Here is a 17,287-nt window from a genome sequence, read left to right on the forward strand (position 1 = left end):
GATTTTTTTTTTTTTTTTTTACTGATACTGGAACTCTTGATGATTTTCTTAAATCCTTATCAATGACCAGGCCTGCCTTCAGAATTGGCTGGACCCCTGAAGAACCCAGAGAAAGGACCCTGCCCAGCTGTGACTTATTAAGATAAATGTTTGTGTGTTGGATCAGCAGCATTGGTGTAAGCATCCTGGATAAGTTACTTCATTTTAGAGCTAAAAAGTGTTGTCAAGTTATATTTTGGGTTCTGATGTTCAAATTATTGATTCTTCTTCTTCACTTTAGGAGCCCATTTTTGCTAATTTTCTTCACTTTCTCTTCAACCCACTCACCATTTTTGCCAGGTTCTGCAACTTTTTAACCTCTTTTGGCCCTTTTTCCTACCTGTTTTGCTATTCTTAACCCTTTTTGCTGCTTTTAAATAATTCTTTTGCCACTTTTAACCCAGTTTTGCCACTGTATTAACAATTTTCCCCATTGTTACTGCCCATTTTGCCTATTTTTTTAGCTAATTTTTGGCCATTTGTCACCCATTTTTTGCCACTTTTAACTTCTTTTTCACTTTAAAACCCTTTTAATTTCTTTAACCTCGCATTTTGGCATCTTTTAACTAATTTTTTTATGCAACCTGTTCTGCCAATTTTTACCTATTTTGACTATTTTTTTCCTGCCCTTTTTAACCAATTTTGCCACTTTAAACCCAGTTTTGCCAATCTGTAACCACTTCTCACTACTGTCTCTGACCATTTTTTCAAAATTTTGGTCTCTTTAACCCAATTTTGCCCCTTTTCACCCATTTCTGCCTATCTTAACCATTTTTTCCCTTTTTAACCCCTTTTCACTATTTGGCCATGCAATTTTGCCACTTTTAACCCAGCTAAGAGTGGGTTATGTGGCCATTTTTGCCCCTTTCTGCTGCTTTAACACATTGATGCCATTTTTCAGAATTTTTGCCACTTTTAACCCCTTTTGGACAATTTTTCACCCTTTTTACTACCACAGCCCTGTTTTGTGAAAGAGCTACAGGCTGGACCTGAACCCAGACCGCTCTGTTTACAAAAGGTGCAACTTAACCACCAGGCCCCCAATTTTCTTTCACTTAATGTTTGTTGCATTTGTACAAATCATGACTGTCTATTTACAGTTCCTGCATAATAATGTTACCGAGTTGACCTTGATTGTATCATAATATAAACATCAGCTTGTTTAGTGAGCTAATTAACTCTTATTTAACACTTTTAATGGACGGGACTCACCACAAAATTCCAGAGCACTTTCACAGCAAGTCTGAGCAAATGAGGATGATAACTGTCCTGCAGCAGCTAAAGCCAGTGTTATGAGTTCATGCTACTTCCAGCGCAGCAAGAATTTGTGTTGTTTTTTAAGTCAGTGGGAAAGGCACCCAAACTTGGTTCAAGGTGATGTAAAATGCTGACATGCTTTGAGGTCATGGCCCCCTCGGCCAGAACTGACGACTATTTTTGCACCAGTGATTTGATAAAAACAAATACATCACAGAACCCCCATACTTGGTAGGAGTATCGATAAGCTAAACTATTACTGATTTTTAGGTTCTGAAAAATGAACAAATGTCTCTTCTGAACTGCGGTTCGATCTCCAACCCTAATGAATATAAAAATTGCCCTTGGTGTCCTTTCACAAATCCCCACATAGAATCTGAATTATGAAGTGGATAACGTTGAATGTTGATGAAATCAGGGAATGCTGGTATGCTGTGGTGGGTGACGTCTGGCACGAATCCTCTCCAACAGAGGATTTAATTTCCATCGACTCCCTGGAAGATGAAATAGATTGACATTCAGTTGTAAGAAACAAGCAAAAGTCATGTGTATGTGAGATGTTATCGTCGTACTCAGAGTCTCATTGATAAGCTGTGGCCTCATGATGAGATCACCAGGGTCTTCCTCCCGGATTACACCAAGATCTGATGCCCATTGTTTCCAATTCTTCTCCTCCACCCTAGAATAAAAAAGACTCCTTAAGTTATGATTATTATTCTTTTAAAGACTGGTTTTGGGCTTTTCTAGTGTTTACTTCAATAAGACTGCAAATGGAGGGCGGGTTGACACACAGGAAAGGAGACAGATCCCTTAGTAAAAAACATTCAGGCTTGCCAAATTTTTAGAAGATAATTTTTAATTCTTCCAACTTCATGGGGGCAGTTTAGGACATTTTATGTTGCTGCAGCATGACTGTACCCCTTTGACAGAAGCAAGGCACAAAAGAAGATCTGGTTAGGTTTGAAGGAGCTGGACTTTCCCTGTATGGTAAGATGACCTAACACCCACTGAACATTCCAGTAAAGGCTTAGTGTCTGAGCTCACCAAACCCAAGAAACTCTTCTTTGATTTAACCAGAGTAGAGATGGCTTCTCATTGAACATCTCCACCACCTCAACCAGACATGCTCACATTCACACCTACGACCAAGTTAGAGTCACCAATTAACCTAACGAGCATGTCTTTGGTGGTGGGAAGAAGCTGGAGTACCTGGAGAGAACCTGCAAACTTTGCACAGAAAGACCCTGACCGGGAAGCGAACCAGGGACCTTCTTGCTGTGAGGCAACAGCAAGGAGGTCCCTGCCTACTGTAAAAACCTAACTGAGCAGGACCACTTGGTGAAAATACACCAAAGGACTCAGAGGAGATCCAACTCAATATTAATGCCCTTGGATTAAGCACTGAGCATTCAGCAAGCTTGTAAATATGTTGATGGTCTGTTGATTGATCTGCAAAGATTAAAGGTCACATATCTTATCCTTTTAAGAGAAGTTTATATTGGTCTCAGAGGTCCCCAAAACATGCCTGTGAAGTTTGTTGCTGAAAAAACACTCTGGTATTGAATTTTTGCATATCTAAAAACTCCTTTGTTTCAGCCCTGCTTGGAACAAGCTGTTTCTGTGTCTGTGACTTTAAATGTTACTTAGCTGTCTGACTCTGCCCCTCTCAGTAAAATGGATGTGGCTTAATGGATGTGGCAGAACCTTCTTCCAAGTTGGGAGGGTAAAGTGAATCTGGGGGCACTGCTAACTCCCCACATGACATCATGAGGGGAAAAATCCAAGAACGGCTTGTTTTAGCACACATTTAAAAGTGTGTGTGTGTGTGTGTGGGGTCTGGTACTTGAGGGGATTGTAGACAAACTAGGGGTACATATTGATGTTTAAAAAAGGCTGAAAAAGGGATTTTTGCATAATATGTCCCCTTTAATAGAATTAATTCCATTTAACTATGATCCACAATAAGTGCACTGTTTATTCTTTTAAATGGTGATTAACCGTATGATTTATTTTCTTCTTTCATCACACTTTGATTAATACACATAGGCCTCTCCCTGCAGCCACAGCAGTGTAGAATACCACTGCTACTTAATGTCTAATTTCACTCTAAAAATTCCCAGACAGCTCAGTGGCTAGGTCAAAAGTCTTTTGCACCTTAAATTTTTAAACATTTACTTTTTACTGTCCCCTTACTTTCTCTGAGATCCATAACTAGTTCTTTTTCACTGTGGTTAAGTTTATGTCACAGTCCTCAATCTCCCTATTAAAGCAGGTATGTATTCATAGGGGAAATCAATTATTCTTAGTTTAAGATGGTAGAAAAATCCAAAATGACACAAGAAGAATTTCAAATGTACAATAGTAGTTTTAAAATGCAAGGATTTCTACTACAGACATCCTGAGATTAATTGCGGTTAAAAATTGTAATCTTTTGACAGCCCTAGTAATAAATAATGATGTTTACCTGAAGAATCTTCTATTGCCATCATCCTGGCATTTTAAACACACCACATTTGACACGCTAGAGTACAACTTATTCCTCAGACACCTTGGAAGAGTTCCCTCGATTTCCAAAATGGTTACAGCCCTCTGAAGATGAAGAACACAACATCAGACGATATTCTCAAAGGCAAGTAGGGATGTTTTATGTTTGCTCAACACCATCAGCAATGATATTTAATCATAACTGATGAGAGCTAAGGTTTACCAACATTATGCTTAAAAAACAACTTCAGCAAGGAACATTAACTATCATTATTATCCAGTATAGACTTGAATACATCGGTACAATATAACCATGAACCCTGAGGAAATGTTTTTATGTACTTAAATACAGGTCACAGACTTGGACAGCTCCCCACCTGCAGGTTCCAGATGTTTTCACTTTCTTTGGAGGTGCTCTCTACCGTGCTGCCCATCAAGGCTATGAGCATGTTGAGCAGCAGGATGTAGGTGAGAACTATGTAGAGGATGAGCAGGATGTAGAAAACTTCCTTGTATTGGACACGGTCGGTGAACCCCAGATCACCCATACCGATAGTAAACTTGAACATTTCCAGGATAGTGAAGCGGATGTTGTTGTAACAGGGTTTCTTGCATCGAACTGGCTTGACAGGGGTCTTTCCTAGTTTTCCTAGTGCCAGGGTGCTGTTGGTCACTTTTTTATTAGCTCGGGGAGTTTCCTCATAGAGGGCAACAATAGCTGTGGATAAGAAGAACAAAGTCAGAAGTTTTCCCAGAATAAAATCTGCAGATAAGTTCTAACAGCAGGCCTGTCCACAGAAATACCTGAGCTCCAGAAAAGCCCTGTAAATGGGCCCTACCCAGGTGTGAAAAATTCATACAACACATGTATTTTGGATCAGTAGCATTGGTGCAAGTCTCCCAGCTAACATCTGGATCCTTTTGGAGCTAATAGTATGTTAACAAGTTGTTGGGTTCAAATGTTTCCAAGAAAATCGCCTCAGTTTTCTCTCCTTTTTTCTCTGGCATCCTGACTTTGTGCAGGTCATGGCACAGTGTTGTGGAAAAGTACCTGCCCCCTTCCTGTTATATTTTTACATATTTATTAAATTTAAAATTTTCAGCTTATTAAACAAATCTTGTTATTAGACAAATATAACCTGAGAGAATAAACAATGCAGTTTTGATTATTAAATTTATCAAGGAAAAAAAGCCATCCAAATCTAACTGTCCTTATGTGAAAAAGTAATTGTCCCCTAAACCTTATAACTTGTTGTCCCACCCTTGGCAGCAACAACTGGAATGAAGTGTTTGTGATAACTGAATCTTTCACATAGCTGAGAAGGAATTTTTTCCCACTCTTCTTGCTGAATTTTTAAATTCAGCCACAGTGGAGGCCATGCCACAGTATCACAACTGCACCCAAAACCATTATTTTTCAAGCATTCAGAAGCAGTTCTGCTGGTGTGTTTTGGATCATTGTCCTGCTGCATGACCCAATTGTGCTCAAGTTTGAGCCCATGGATTAATGGCTGGACATTCTCCTTCAGGATTTTCTGGTTGAGAGTAGAATTCATGGTTCAATCAATTAAGACAAGTTGTTCAGGTCCTGGAGCAAGCAGCAAAGCAGACCCAGATCATACACTACCACCACCATGTTTGGCTGTTGGCATGATGTTCTTTTGATGAAATGTTGTTGGTTTTACTCCAGAAAAAACAGGACGCATACCTTTCAAAAAGTTCTCCTTAGATGTCATCAGTCCACAGAATATTTTCCCAAAAGACTTGGGAATCATTACAATGTTTTAGTCAAATGTGAGACAACCTTCCTGCTCTTTTGTTTTTTTTTTTTTGTCAGCAGTGGTTTTGGCCTTGGAACTCTCCCATGGATGCCATTTTTGCCCAGTATCTGAGTCAAGTGAGTCCGGCAGGTCTTTAGACGTTCTGGGTTCTTTTGTGACCTCCTGGACGAGTCCTTGATGCACTCTTGGAGTAATTTGAGTAGGTTGGCCACTCCTGGGAAGGTTAACCACTGTTCCAAATTTCCCCATTTGTGGATAATGGCTCTCACCGTGGTTTGCTGGAGTCCTAAATCCTCAGAAATGGCTTTGTGACCCTTTAAACCATGGTGTGATTTGTTGCTTTTTGACATCTTTTAGCAAACTTCACTTTGTCAGACAGGCTCTATTTAAGGGATATCTGAATTCAACAGGTCTGGCAGTAATTAGGCCTGGAGTGAAATTAAACTTGGCTTTCCATAAAAAAAAAATTGCGAGCACTTTGGCAAAAATTTGTGGGGCACCAGAAAGTTTTCCCTTATATCCTCCTAATGAGTCATACATTGAAATTAGGCTACGTTTGAATTTGAACACAACTGGTGCAACCAGTGCAGAAATGTCTTACCAGCAGAAAATCCGAGGAGCAAGACGCTGTAGACACATAAGAAGTGGAAAAGGTCCACCAGGATCATCTAAAAAGAGAAACAGACTTTGATGAGGCAACCAATCTCCCAGGGCAAACCATCTTAAGACCAAAGCTTACTAAATCATCATTCTTACTCTTTGCATCATGACGCTGTACATTCCCATTTGTCTGGAGCCTCTTAAGAAGTGAAGAACATTGATCCAGGCAAAAGCCAGTGAGAGTACAAGGATCCCAACATACTCTCTCTGACCACTGAAGTACAGAACTGCACTGATCAGGAGGAGTGCAGCCTGCAGGAAGCTAATCAGGAAAACAAAGTGCAGAGGTAAAAAGGCATAAAGGCATTCTTTCCAGAAGTTTATGTATGCAAAGAGGTGATACCTACAATAGTATATTACTGAATCCGTCCATGTACAGAGCCTTGAACCTTGGGCGGCTCCTTATGAAATTTCGTATCTGTGGATTAAGAAATCACACAAAATTATGGAAAAAGTTTCAAACCAGTTTAGATATTTTTTGTTTGAACAGCTGTAACAGATACAATTCCTCACCGATTTAAAGAAAAAGTACAAGCCACCAAGGATAGTGATGACCTCACCAGCACACCGGACGGAGTCAACTGTGACATTTTCAATGGGAAACGGTGGCTGCAGGTCGAAAGGTTTTAAATGTTTACTTAGGCTGAGGAAAACTGCTCACATTTATTTGTTCTTTTTTGACCTAAAAGATGGTGGTGTGTTTTTTGTGTTACCTCTCCTTTCTTTCTGTAGAAGGCCACAGCAGTGAAGATGAACACGTATAACAGATAAACCAAGAAATTGATCAAGAATATCTTGGAGGCAAACCTGTCCCACTTTTCCTGGAGAAGACTACGTAGAGGCTCAATCTGCAGCATCTCAGGTCGATTCTGAGAATGTTTGAAGAGGAAATTCACACTTTAAAACACAATATTTCTACACTTACACTGTCAATACAGTACTTTAAACTAATGGTTCTCCAGTGGTCGAGCCTCAGGTCCCTCCTCTTTAAGGACAAATATCGACCAAAATGTCTCTAAATTTTCAACCGATAAAATTAGTCAAGTGAAAACAGATTTCTACAAAGTAATATCAATTAAATAAAAACATGTTAGGTATAAAAAGTGATGGCATAAATATTCACTGAGCACTGAGTCTGTGTGGATAGGTCTCAATCAGGCTTTCACATCTGGAAACTCTAATTTTACCCCATTCTCCTTTGCAAAATTGCCCAAGCTCTGTTAGCTTATACGAGGATCGATGAACACCCTTTTCAAGTCCAGGCCCCAAATTCTCTCTCGGATTGAGGTCTGGGCTTTGACTCAGCCAATCCAGAACATTCATCTTGTTGTCTATAAACCATTTCTGTGTAGCTTTAGCTGTATGCTTCAGCTCATTATCTTGCTGGAAAATAAACCCAAGTCGTAGTTTGCTTGCTGACTTATTAGGATTTCCTCCAGGATTTTCCTGTATTTTGCCACATTCATTTTATCCTCTACCTATTCAAGCCTTCCAGGGCCAGCTGCCGAGAAGCATCTCCACAGCATGGTGATGTGCAGTGGGGTCTTGTGAGATGACCAACAAGCACTCATCAGACCAAAGAACTTTCTTTCACTTGACCATGGAGTCTCCCACATGTCTTTTGGTGAACTCTAGTTGCAATTTGATATGAGAGTTGAGTTTTTTTCTTCAGCTGCTGAAGCTTGTAACTCCTTCAGAGTAGTCACAGGTGTCTTGGTGGCCTCCCTCACTTGTCTCTTTCTTGCACGGCCACTCAGTTTATAAGGACGACCTTGTATAGGCAGGCTACAAACATGCCACATTCCTTCCATTAATTGATGATGAATTTAATTGTAAAGTGCCTTGTAATGTTTTTGTGGTTATCCCCTGACTTATATTTTTCTGTCACCTTTTCTCTGAATTGCTTTGGGTGTTCTTTTGTCTTCAGTTGCCAGAAATAATGATTAACCAGACACAGATGTATTTATACTACAATCACTTCAGACACATTTGCTGCACTCAGGTGATCTCCATTTCACTAATTGAGAGACTGCTAGCAACAATTGGCCAAAAAAGCCAAATTATTTGACCATGAGAGATTTACAGAATCAATTAAATGATAAGACATCCAAGTGGGTGAATACTTTTTATAGGCACTGTAGCTGTCCATTAATCAAAGTATCAATTCACTTAATCCTTAACCATGTTGCACTTTAGGTGAAGCTTGTAAATGTGCCCATTCGTGTCATTTTTTATAAGGCCTCACTTGCACCACCAGTTTGTCTTATAACAGTAAGTATCTTGTCAAAATCTACTGGAAATTCATTGTCAGTGGTTCAAGCCTTCATATAAAGGTCATTATAAGTTGAAATAAAGTCAAAATAAACATTTCATACCGGAACATCACTCCCAAAGACGACTATCTCCAACACAGAGTTGTGTTCGTCAGTTTCAATGGAAGTCATGTCATATAGTGATGAGTGAACTGGTCCATAGACCCATTCTGTTAACTTCCTGGACAGCAGCTTCATCTCCTGATCAGTGAATTCCCGGTGTAGCATGTGTTTAAACAGCTGTTCATGAGGAGAACAGAAAAGAGAGGATCTTGTGTGACAAAACAAAGTACGATTCACACTTGATTCTTGACCAAAGTGTCTTAAAAATGTACAAAAAGAGTAAATCATGTAAAATTGACACACCCCAATCTTGCCCAGCTTTGCCGCTAACTTCAGAGGAGTCAGGCCTTTATTATTTTCAATCACCTCCAGCTGGACTGCTTTCTTTTTCTCCAGTTTGTTGTGCTGGATAAGGATGTGGTCATAAATCGCTGAGATCATATCTATGTTTTCTGTCGTATCTTCTGCAATGACCACCAGAGTGTGCAACACAGTGTTTCCTTGTGAGTCTTTGTCAGTCGGGTCAGCTCTTCTGTAATTATTTTCCATGAGGAAGGAGACGACTTCAGGCTGGTTGGTGCAGGCAGCCAGAGACAAAGGAAGCTCACCTATTGGAACCATGCAAAAGTAATATGCAAATAAAGAGAAATAAAAAGCCAAAGAAGAAGCTTTTTGTTTGTTTTAGGATGACATGACCCACCAAAATAAAAGCCCATTCCTTTATTTCGCTGGAAGAAGTTCCCGTTAGCTTTAGCCTGGACATCTGCCCCTTTCTCAACCAGCAGTTTCACAAGGTCAGAGCTTCGTCTCTCAATAGCAACATGCAGGGCTGTCTGACCTGTGTAGAAACAAGAAGGTTGATTTTCCTCAATAGCAAAAAAGAAAATTTCATTAACAGTCTAATTATTTTGTGAGTGAAGACATGAAAATACAAAACAATACAATACAATACAATACAATACAAGAACTTTATTTATCCCCGAAGGGAAATTCAATTGTCTGGGAGTCTCATCTGTTTACTTAAGAATTATACAGTCTAATTGCTGATGGTATGAAAGGTTTTCTAAATCTGAAAATAGGACCAGATAAAATGTGTAAAATAACTTTTCATCGTTGTCTACACTTTAAAGCAGTGATTCACAACTGGTCTAGCCTCAGAACCCACAACCATCTCCCAGAGAAGAAATCATGGCTCATTTTTTTATTTTTTAACTTTTATTCACTGAAACATATTTAATGCCAAATGTTTTAACCTTAGGCATTCAGAAAGTTGTTAGATCTCCTTCGTTTTTTACAATGTATCTAAGTTGCAGCCTGATGTGACAGTTGATTTGATTATTTATATTTTCATTTATCTTCACTCAACACCCCATCATGACAAAATAAAGTAATATCAGATATGTTTGCAAATTTATCAAAATGGGAAACCAAAATATCACATTTACGTAAGTATTCAGACCCTTTGCAACAACACTTCTAATTTAGCTTAGATGCCTCCCTTTCCTTCCGGTTTTTGCTGAGATGTTTTACACCTTGATTAGAGTCCACCTGTGGTAAATTAAACTGATCGGACAGTATTTAGAACAAAACTTGCTACAAACCTTTTTGTAGCCTTCCCAAGATCTGTGCCTGTCAACAATCCTGTCTCTGAGCTCTGCAGGCAGTTCCTTTGACCTCATGGCTTGTTTTTTGCTCTGATATTAGTGTCAGCTGTAAGGCCTTCTACAGAGAGGTGTGTGCCTTTCCAAATCATGTCCAAAAAGTTAAATTTATGACAGGTAGACTTTCAGCAAAGATCCAGAGAAATGGGAGGAACCTGAGCTAAATTTCAAGTGTGTTGCAAAGTGCCTGAATGCTTATGTCAATGTGATATTTTAGTCTTTTTTTTTTTTTTTCTTTTTTCACAAATTTGCAAAAATGTCCCTTTGTCACCCCCTTTGGGGTGTTGTGTGTAGATGAATGGGAATAAAAATATTTTTCAGCTGTAGCATCAGGCTGCAACATAACACACTTGTAAAAAGGGTTGGGGGTCTGAATTCTTTATGAAGGCACGTCTTTATCGAAGAGGAAAAGCTTACTCTATCCCTGTTATAATGTGCAAATTTTGGTTATTTTCCAGAGAGCTTTATAATCCCAGGAAAGGGAGATAAATGTACAAATTGCAAGAAAACAATCAAAGTGGACTTGTTATCACAGCAAAACTCAGTGAAATATTGGGTGAATGACTGCTTACAGCTTCCATACATTCCTGAGATACTGCCACATATGTTTTCAGCCACACTCTGAAAAGAGCTCCACGACCCACTTTTGGGTCCTGATATGCCGGTTGAGAACCACTGGTTTGAATGAATTAGAAAGCATCACATAGCTCTGTTCTGTAAAGCATTACTTCCCAGCACCCCTCTTCAGGGGGTTACCAAAGGTCTCAGGTGAGGTGTAAAGTTTTGTGTGCTCTGAGGTTATTAAAATTAGTTGTGTATATCAAATTAAATCATAATCTAGAACTGAATGAACAGTTTATGCAAAAGTCTTTTGATTTGTATTACCATTTTGTTAGGCATTTATCATATTGATAAATATTTCATTGAAAACAATGAAAAATCCTAGAGGGCATCTCTTTCATCTTTTCTTCTCTCCGGGAGGTCTAAGTTTTTCATAGATACATGACATAGGGGGGTGGGATGCACACAGAGACAGGGTTGGGAATCACTGCTAAACAGTAGTGTTGTAGTACTCCAGAACAGTCTTGGTCTTGAGACTGGTCTTAAGACCACATTTTGAATGTCTTGGTCTTATGTCTGATTGAGAGCATTTTTACTCGGTCTTGTCTCGGTCTCGGACTGGCCAGGCTCTAGATTTTCCATCATGACCAGTCAAGACCAGCACTGATGTTATTCTTCGACTTAATTAATGAGATAATAAGGACAAGCACTTTCTAAATTAACAAACAGTCTACACCTCCAAAACTCGGACATCAGTCCATCTTACTTCTAGTAAGAAACACCTCTGAACGTTTAGTTTAGGCCTCATTCACCTAACAAATCTAGAAAAAACACCTCATTTTCAGTTATCTAAAATAAATCCAGACCTGTCGTTGGCTTTTAAATGCATTAAAGGATGTATTCTTTACAAGAAGTTAGATGAACAAGATTTTAGATTTTTGCATGTTGTGCTTTGAAAGAGTTGCAGACACCTTGTTTTCACCTGTCAAATTTATTAAAAAGAAAACTTAAATTAAAGAGAGAATGCTCTTTAATCTTTCAAAGTTGTCATGCTTTTTTAAAACTGATTTTCATGGTCTTGGTCTTGAATAGTGTGCACTGAAAAAAGTACAACAATGCTGTTGTTGGATTGATGTGATTTTTCGTTTTAGAAAAGCTGGGAATTATTGATTTGTTTATTAAATCTAAATTTTCTGAATTATGTTAATGGTCGAACCTAATTTTTTTGATTTCATACAGTTAAAACTGCACTGAAAAAACTGACTACATTTGTTTCACTGATTTAAATGTGAATTTTTTTGTGTGTGATGCAAGACGGTACAAAACATGTCATGTGTAATGTGTAATTCAATCCTTATATTTTTTTGACTAATTTCAAAATGTGCTGTCTCCATCTCAAATGAGTTGATATTAATTGTGCAAAAGTAACATAATAAAACTGTGTTAAAATAAGTTGGTTTGAAATGTGTTATAATAACGTAAAAAATTGTGTTAAACTAAAGTGATTTTAATTATGTACAAGTCATCTTAAAAATGTGTTCAGGCTAGTTGATTTTAATTGTGTATAAGGAATATTAAAAAATTGTCTTCAAATGAGGACCACATACTGCCCTGTCTGAGCATGTGCAAGGAGAAACCGCCATTTTGTCCTTTCCTGGTTAGAATTTACACTTTTCCAAGGCCATTTACTGTGCTGCAATTACCCACCCGTTTTTCAGAAAGTATGGAATTTACCGTTATTGGTGGTGAAGCTCGTGTCAGAAAGTTAAACTCGTTTCTGTTGTAAGGATTTTTTAAACACATATTGCTTGTTTTTATTTATTTTATTTAATTATTTTATAAGGTTATAGCCATAGATGTCAAGACATAGCCAACACTTGGTTATTACTCAAATTATTTGAGTTATGACAAATCTGCACTTTTCCCAGAATGCCTATGGGCACTAAACCCTTATGTACTCAGTCTGCTGCTGCTGTCTTGGCCAGGACACCCTTGAAAAATAGAGATTTTTAATCTCAAAGAGGTTTTCTCCTGGTTTAATAAAATAATTAAATAAAATTTACCATGAGGGATGGTTGCTGTAAGTTGACATCCCGCCTATAGGGGGCAATGTTACTGTTGTGACTGTCAATGAATGTTGAGTGGCACATTGACATTGGTGAAGCGTCACCTACTGCTTCAGTGGGTGACTAACAGTCATTGCTGCAAATGATTGGACAAGTTAGTTTACCTTAGGTGAAATGGTAATATAAAAAACCTTCATCAGTGAGTAGTATTTGACATTTTAAGGTTAGCAGTTACCTACAATATACCCATCTGCAACCCCTAACGGGATAAGCGGCAAACTATTATATCTATTATTTCTTAATTGAAACAACCTTCAAAATTATACATTTCTCCAACCTTTATAAAATGGTTGTATGAACTTAAACATTTTAAGTTCAAATGAGTGAAATATTTATATTGGGTGATAAATTAAGCATTTATTTTTATAGTCTTTGAGTGTTTTTAAGTGTTGCAAAAACACCAGCACTTTAAAATTCAGTATGATACTAGCATAAATGAAATAATGTCAGCGCCTGTTTTGACACCAAAGCAACACAGATAGAGGTAGAAGACAAGCAATGCTGGTCACTTTCCTTTTTTCAATTGTCAGAAATTTCCAGCAAATATCCAAATTCTGACCAAACTACATAAAATCACTGGCAACTTTTCAGTCTGTAAACATTTCCAAAGTTATACTAGATGCTGTTTAAATAATGTAAACTCACTCAATTGGCATTTTTAAGAATGAACGTGGTTCCTATAGAGCTAATAATTCACCTCTAGCTGTGATCACTAACTTGGTCCTAAATATTAAATAAGTATCAGAAAAGGTCCCCAATTATTATCATGGCTAGCACATTAAATGATTACACTTTAAGATATTTTGATAATCTATCATACCTTTCACATTAAAAAAGAGCAACTTAGATTTAACAATTGCTTGCTCAATAAATATCTGAGATTTAACTAAACTCTTCTGCTTTTTTCAAACATACTCTTTTCCTCTTCTCTTCAGTTTTATGGAAGTAAAATAAAAAGTGCGGCTTAGCAGCATTGTAAACATGGCTTGTTTTACCTTTTAATGACGTTACTGTGCATGAATTTCCCTATCATTGAACAGTTTGTGTTCTCTATTATCACATTACTAAAGTCAGAGACATGAGATTAAACCTAAGGCTTACACAATGGTGAATGTGAATATAAAAAACTGAAATAGAAGCAGAACTGACTGTACAACAGATATAATCCATCCACAAAGCACCTCAGTGACGGGCACAGAATTACTTATGACATAAAGAGATTTCTGTTTTACCAACCTTTGTAGCAGGGATCTTTGTATGATGCGTTTATGAAGTTTTCTAAATCTCCTGTTTTCTCTGCTACGTCAAGGAGGACCTCGATGGTGTCATTTTTACCGTCTTTAAGATTCAGCAAAGCCTTGAGGAGTGCAGTTTTCCCATTGGCCTCATCTGAACGTTTAGAGAAATGAAAAAGTTGTGTTTTTTATTGAAAAGTTCATATAATTGTTCGAGCAGTTGTTCTTAAAGTACAAGAACAGCCCCATGGGAAGAAAAGCCTGCTATTTAAATTACAGCTGCGGCATTACAAAGTCTATTTGCCTCAACCACAGATTCAGCCCTTCTGCTTTTAATGCTTCAGTGACAACTTTCCCAAACAAACTCTCCTTTAAGCAAACAGTCTCTGCATGAACAAAATTAATGGCATAGCACAAACATGGCTGTTCTATTTTAAACTGACAAAGTCAAACAAGTGTGTGAGTTGAAAATTAAGCACTTCTTTTTTACTTGCCTGTGAATTCTGGACTCGTAAGCCTCTTGTTGTTGTCTCTCAGATAGGCGAGCAGACCATTAAGTTCAGCTGCATCTCCCTGTGATGCTGCTTCAAAGACTCTCTCTCTGGTGAACACTTTACTGGAAATACCATCAATGTTGCTGTCACAGTCACTGAAACATAGAAATCATACATGTTACAGTTCAAGATGTTTAATTATGCTTCATTCAACAATATCATGTGGCCATTAATATTTAACACCTACAATACAGTGTCAAGAACATTTGTAACATGAGTCCCTTTGAAAACGATCCAGACCAGCATGAGAATAAAGAGGGGATTCAAGCAGGTTGAAGATTGTTTACCAGACACTGTGTCACTTGATCCTCATCATTAAATATAGGCTTAAATGCAAAATAATTTTAGCAGCCCTGAAACCACAGAGACTTTTGGGACTTTAAATAAAAAAAGATCAAATAAAAACCCCTCAAAAACAGCATCAATCACATTCTTTCGCTTTGGACTATTCACCAGGACATCAGGATGTTGGTATCCATAGGAGCGTGAACAATCTCTGGGCTGTCTCTCCCAAGAAGCCAATCCAAACCATCTTCTTCCTCATCTTCACTCTTTGAGTCCACTCTGTCTGGTGGCTGATGACCGTCCATGTTTTCAGTTGACATAGCAGCTTCTTCTCTGTTAAAACAGTGTTTGCTTCCACATGTAGCTAATCCCCCACAATGAGCTATAGACGGACAGGTGTAGAGTGTCGAGGGTCGGCGACAGCACTGTGAGTGTGAAAGGTGTTGTTACCTTGGTCACGACTCCTCCCTTTCCCCTCAGGGTGAACCTGTTCACCTAACAGCATTTTCCGGTTGTACAAACAATAGCTGGTATGTTTGAGAACACACCTGTTCAAAGTTATCATATTTTCTCAGGTCTTTTTAATTAGGTTTTTAAATTTATTGAATGTGTTCTCACAGAGTTTGTCAGTTTAACTCTTTTACAGTTGAGGATGGATATTAAACATACTCTAGTTTAAGTTATTTATAGTAAATTCTGAAAACTTCACAGGCTTACCACCTGTGTAAACTTAGTAGAGTATCCTTACCCAAATTTCAGTATGCTGTGGCCCAATTTTAGACCTCAAGTTTTTCTGGGACCCATCAAAAAAACCTTGTAAAACCATAACATTAGACTCAAATAATGATCTAATATTAATCCTATTTTTGTTTCATAAACAGGGAATTTCAATGCAAACACTTTTTTCAGATACATTACTTGGAGGTGGTTGGGGTGTCACAAAGTACAATTATTGAGCCACTGCCATTAATTTTGTTTTAATGAGGCATCTGCAAAGTCACATTAAATTTACTTTCTAATATTTATTTTTGTAAACACTTTATGGTCCAGAACTCTTCTGAAGTAGCATAAATGTCTTCAAAGGCACTGATAATTTCATAAAATCTGAAAGCGCATAGCAGAATGTTTAATAGAGTGTCATCAGTTAATCCAGCACCAGTTAAACCGTGACACCGTTTGTATACATCTGAAAAAACTGATGATAAGAAGGTGACAGTACGTAAAACTTCTGGCTGTGTTTTGTTACTTTTGAGACTTAAAATATTAACATGTTATAAAGTATTTCATGATCATTTAAAATCAGATTATTTTTTAATTTCCACGTTTTTTATCCATAAATGATGTCTCGGGGCCCACCTACAGCACCAATGGAGCCCACCGGTGCAATACAGTATCTTTTCTATCTCAAAGGAGGAATTAAAATACAGCCAGTAATTGTACAGAATTTATGAGCTCAGGTACTGATGTTGGATGAGAAGACCTGGCTTGCAATCTCTGTTCCACTTCATCCTAAAGGTGCTTGATGGGGTTGAAGTCAGGGCTCTGCATTCATATTGTTGCCACAAAGTTGGAAGCAAAGCGTTGTCTAAAAAGTCTTGGTATGCTGAAGCATTAAGATTGGCCTTCATTGGAGATAAGGAGCCTAGCCCAAATCCTAAAAACAACCCCATACCATCATCCCTCCTCAACCAAATTTCACAGTTGGCACAATACAGTCAGGCAGGTAATGTACTTCTGGTGCCTAAGCAGTTGTGATTTTACGAGGTCTTCGCCTTCATGGCTGTTGTTCCTAAACCCTTCCACTTTCTAATAATATCAATTACAATCAAGAGTGGAATATCCAGCAGGGGTGAAATTTCAAAAACTGTCTTACTGCAAAGGTGGAATCCATCACAGTACTACGCTTTAAATTACTGAGCTCATCAGAGATGCACAAATGCATGTTCTTCAGAAATGTGGCAGCATTAAAAGGGAGATAAAGAGGCTTTCCAATGGTATAAGATTTATTGCCAAGAAGCATTGTTACAACAAATATATAATCTACCAAACACAAATTTCCTTTCTTTTTGTGCTAAGCTTATTTACTTTCCACCCCTGCTTTTTGGTAATTAAAACCAAGAAATAACTTATTACTGGGTGTGTGAGACCACGGAATCCAAACAGGTATAAACATTGTTTGATTAAAATTCTTGTATCTTGGCAACCCTAAGTCGGGACAGTTTTGATGTATTTTTGTTTTAACCCATCTTATTCTTTATTTTTTGAGCAG

General features: G+C 38.0%; 1 protein-coding gene across 1 annotated transcript; it reads right to left on the reverse strand.

Annotated features, from left to right (window-relative positions):
• Window positions 1–907: 907 nt before the first annotated feature.
• On the reverse strand, window positions 908–15,342 carry LOC121521818 (transient receptor potential cation channel subfamily V member 1-like). Its single transcript, XM_041805994.1, has 15 exons — window positions 15,187–15,342; window positions 14,674–14,828; window positions 14,181–14,333; window positions 9,297–9,434; window positions 8,900–9,204; window positions 8,597–8,773; window positions 6,935–7,090; window positions 6,735–6,830; window positions 6,569–6,639; window positions 6,318–6,483; window positions 6,163–6,229; window positions 4,158–4,498; window positions 3,761–3,885; window positions 1,869–1,975; window positions 908–1,790 (listed from the first exon to the last, which is right to left on the reverse strand). The coding sequence occupies exons 1-15, from the start codon at window positions 15,336–15,338 to the stop codon at window positions 1,711–1,713; spliced, it is 2,289 nt and encodes a 762-aa protein (XP_041661928.1). The 5' UTR covers window positions 15,339–15,342; the 3' UTR covers window positions 908–1,710.
• Window positions 15,343–17,287: the final 1,945 nt, after the last annotated feature.

Source organism: Cheilinus undulatus, linkage group 2 (assembly GCF_018320785.1).
Source record: "Cheilinus undulatus linkage group 2, ASM1832078v1, whole genome shotgun sequence".
In the NCBI taxonomy this organism is placed as follows: Eukaryota; Metazoa; Chordata; class Actinopteri; order Labriformes; family Labridae; genus Cheilinus; species Cheilinus undulatus.

What these genes read in the sequence shown, in the direction of transcription:
- LOC121521818 (XM_041805994.1), bottom strand. Translation starts at nt 15,338, where the DNA reads ATGTCAACTGAAAACATGGACGGTCATCAGCCACCAGACAGAGTGGAC. An exon ending in GGATTCAGTAATATACTATT is followed by an intron (nt 6,484 to 6,568) that starts GTAGGTATCACC and finishes TTTCCTGATTAG; the next exon opens with CTTCCTGCAGGCTGCACTCC. An exon ending in ACAGCGTCATGATGCAAAGA is followed by an intron (nt 6,230 to 6,317) that starts GTAAGAATGATG and finishes TTCTCTTTTTAG; the next exon opens with ATGATCCTGGTGGACCTTTT.